At 52.6% G+C, this 3179-nt stretch overlaps 1 protein-coding gene across 2 annotated transcripts in view; it reads left to right on the top strand.

The window, feature by feature from the left end:
- The window catches only part of GFRA2 (GDNF family receptor alpha 2), a 21525-nt gene extending 21009 nt beyond the window's left edge, over positions 1-516 (top strand). The window contains exons 8-9 of one of the 2 annotated variants that reach the window (XM_027907939.1): positions 42-95; positions 279-516. In XM_027907939.1, coding sequence (XP_027763740.1) covers positions 42-95; positions 279-401 — 177 coding nt within the window. In that variant the 3' untranslated portion in view covers positions 402-516. The remainder of the gene's footprint in view (positions 1-41; positions 96-278) is intronic. The other variant, XM_027907940.1, reaches the window with a different exon arrangement.
- Positions 517-3179: the final 2663 nt, after the last annotated feature.

The following is a 3179-nucleotide window of genomic DNA, read 5'->3' as shown; positions in this document are numbered from 1 at the left end:
TCACATTCCTGCCCTGACCCTTCCTGCTTTCCCCTCCCCAGGAACAAGGACTGAAGCCAAACAAGTCCAAAGAGCAGAGCCTGTGCTACTCAGAGGTAGGTTTGGGGCAGAGGAGGGAGGGAGGGAGCACAGGGAGGCAGATCCTGGGACCGGGAGCTTGGAAAGGACCCCAGGGACCACTGCCTTGGACGAGCGAAGGGCAGAACCAGCTGTTCATCATTTCACTGGATGCTTTCCCCCCCAAAACCCACCCTGCCAACGCCCTCTCTGCCCCCCAGACCCAGCTGACCACGGACACGATGCCAGAACAGAAGACCTTCGTGGACCAGAAGGCGGGCTGCAGCCGGCAGCGGATCCCGCTCCTCGTGCTCCTCGTGCCCATCCTGCTGCTGGGATTATAGAGGGGCGGCCGGCGGGATGGGGACGCTCCCACCAGTGCCCACCAGTGCCCACCAGTGCCCTGCTGGCACTCAGCCTCACCCCCAGCTCCTGCTGAGGCCACGGGGGGGCCGGGACAGACGGCTCGTGCCAGGGACTGAGACTCTCCCGAGCAGCGGGAATGCCGCGGGAATGCCCCCGGAGCGCCGGGCGGGCAGGAGGACCCTCACTCGCCACTTTGGTGGTTTTTCTTCCTGGTTTCGTTGAGTTTTTTTTGGTTTTCTTTCCCTGGCGGTTTTTTATTTTTGGTCTTTTCCGGGCGGGTTGGTTTTCCGAAGCAGGATTTTCCACCCTGCCCTGGCTCGTGGTGAAACCCACCCCCTGCCCAACCCACCCTGAGGTGCCCTGGAATGGGGCTGGGGGCGATGCTGGAGCTGCGAGAGGCGCCGGGGAGGGGAAAGGAACGGAGCAGAGCTTTGGGAAAGGTGGTGATTTTCAGGAATACTCGCGGGATCCACCGGCCTGCGGGACGAGGATACCACAGTGGAGCATCCCAGAGGACAAGAGCCTCTCCTGCAGCTCGAAGGGGACTCACTGGAGCTCTCAACGTCGTTTTTGGGGGTTTTTTGCTCGGGGTGGTTTCTGGTTTTATTTTTTCCCCGCGAGTTTTCCGATGGAAGAGAAAAGAAACTCGTGTTGAACCGTGTGAGGCTGTCCTGATGTTTTCAATCTGTCGCTTCCAGGGGAAGATCTTTTTTTTTTTTTAATTTTATTTTATTTTATTTTAAATTTTTTTACCTTTTTTTTTTTTAATCTGGGGTTGGGATGGGATTTGACCCATCAGGGGTCAGAATCCTCTCTGTGTTCCTCTCATTTTCTTTTCTATATACATATATAGTGTATGTATACCCCCCTCACCTATACCTACATATATATGTATGTATATACATAACCAGATATGACCGTGTGGCCTTTTTTTAATTTCATTCCCCCTCCCCCCATTTTTTTTTTTAAAGGAGGAAAAAAAAAGAAAAACCAAGCTCAGAACCGACGACTTCAAAATGTATTATTGTAAAGTTTATTTTTTTTAATAACCTCTGTAATGGAGGAGAGAAAAAAAAAAAAAACCACAAACCAAAAACAAAACAACAAAAAAAAACCCCCAAAATAAAATAAACCCAGACCAACAAACCCAAGGAACGAAACAGCCCCAAAAGCTCTGAGAAAAATCTGAGTGTCTGGCCAAGCATCCCCAGCCTGTGGGGGGGGTCACAGGGGGGCCCTTCAGCTGCAGAGACACAAGAGATTTGGGTCAGCCTAAATATTTTGCAGTGCTACAGAACAATTCCCTGACTGTTTTGCTCCGGGAGACAAGCAAACAAGGAAACATTTCAAAGGAGTTGACACGTTCCTGTGTGGCAGGGAGAGGTTGTTTTTTTACTGTTGTTGTTGTTGTTTGGGTTGGGTTTTTTTTATTTTATTTTATGTGCAATAACTCTTGGGTTTGAAATGCCATCCCCTCACCTTAATGTTGGTTTGGTTTTATTTTTTTGGTGGTTGTTTTTTTCCTTTCCTTCCCCCCCCCCCCTCCTTCCTCCGAGAGGACCTGTCAGCTTAAAAAAAAAACCAAAGTGAAACGTTGAGATTTGGGTCACGCAAAAAAAACCCAGCGAGTTGCTTGATTTTATTTATTTGTTTATTTATTTACTTATATATTTCAGGTTTTTTTCCACACTTTGCTGCCCCTGTGTCAGGCAGAGGAAGCCTCGTCCCCCACCCAGCTGTGCCCGTGGAAAAAGGGGGTGGTTGGGCATCTTGGGATGCCCCCAGTCGTGGAATCAGAGAACCCTGGAGTGGTTTGGGCTGAAAAAAAAAAAAAAATCTGAGTGGAGGGACCTGCTGGGCTGTTTTCAGGGAGCTGGGGCCGGTGGGGAAGGGAAGGAGGGAAGAATATTCCCTTTTCCAGCGTGGAAAAAAAGCTGAGAGGGCTGAGAGCAAGGGGGGAGTTGGCACAGGGAAAATAAACATGTCACATCTCTCCTGGGATCTGTGTGGCAAACCCAGGCTGCTCTTTGCTGGGAAGGGGCAGCTCTGGCCCCTCTGGAGCCGTTTGGCACCCCAAAAAACCATCCTGGCACGGAGTGGGGGTGGTTAGGGCGCAGATTTGGGGTCCTTCGTGGTGGAGGTGCTCCCGGACATCCAGGCACTGAAGTCTGTTCCCTTAGGAGAGGTGATGGAAAGCACAGCATGGATTGCTCTCCTGGGTGGTGGCTGCATTCCCATCTCCCCTGAGAAGGCTGGGAATGCTGCAGGCATTTCTGGGAGGAGTATGAACTGCTCTGCTGGGCAGGGACTCCACCCAGCCGCTGGTGACCAGGGGGTACCTGCATTACCCGTCCTGCTCCTGGGGGCTCCCCAGGTTTTCCAGCCTAAGGAAGTATCAGGACAAAGCAAAAAAAAAAAAGCTTTGGATGAACCCAAGTCACGAGTTCCTCCTCGCTCTGCTGGGTGTTCTGGCACCACTGTGCCCTCGCCGAGCAGGTGCCAGTGGGGCCCAGAGGCAGGACAGCACCTGGATGCAGCAGGATGGGGATGTGCCGTGCCTGGATCAACCTGGATGCAGCTGCCACCCCCCTGGCTGCGTCCCAGGCATGGAGCTGGAGCAGGATCTGCTGAGTGTCGGCGTGTTTGGGATGAAGGCTTCATCCTTGATAAGTGGGACGCCCTCACCCAGGTGCTCGAGCTGCGACTGCAAAGCTCTCCCAGCTGGAAATGCTGATCCTGGGGCTGGGACACGGAGC

This window comes from Empidonax traillii, unplaced genomic scaffold (genome assembly GCF_003031625.1).
Source record: "Empidonax traillii isolate 1590-97213 ecotype Southwest subspecies unplaced genomic scaffold, ASM303162v1 scaffold1579:size129161, whole genome shotgun sequence".
In the NCBI taxonomy this organism is placed as follows: Eukaryota; Metazoa; Chordata; class Aves; order Passeriformes; family Tyrannidae; genus Empidonax; species Empidonax traillii.
The sequence above is the reverse complement of the archived record's forward strand: the minus strand, read 5'-3'. Positions and strand labels throughout refer to the sequence as shown.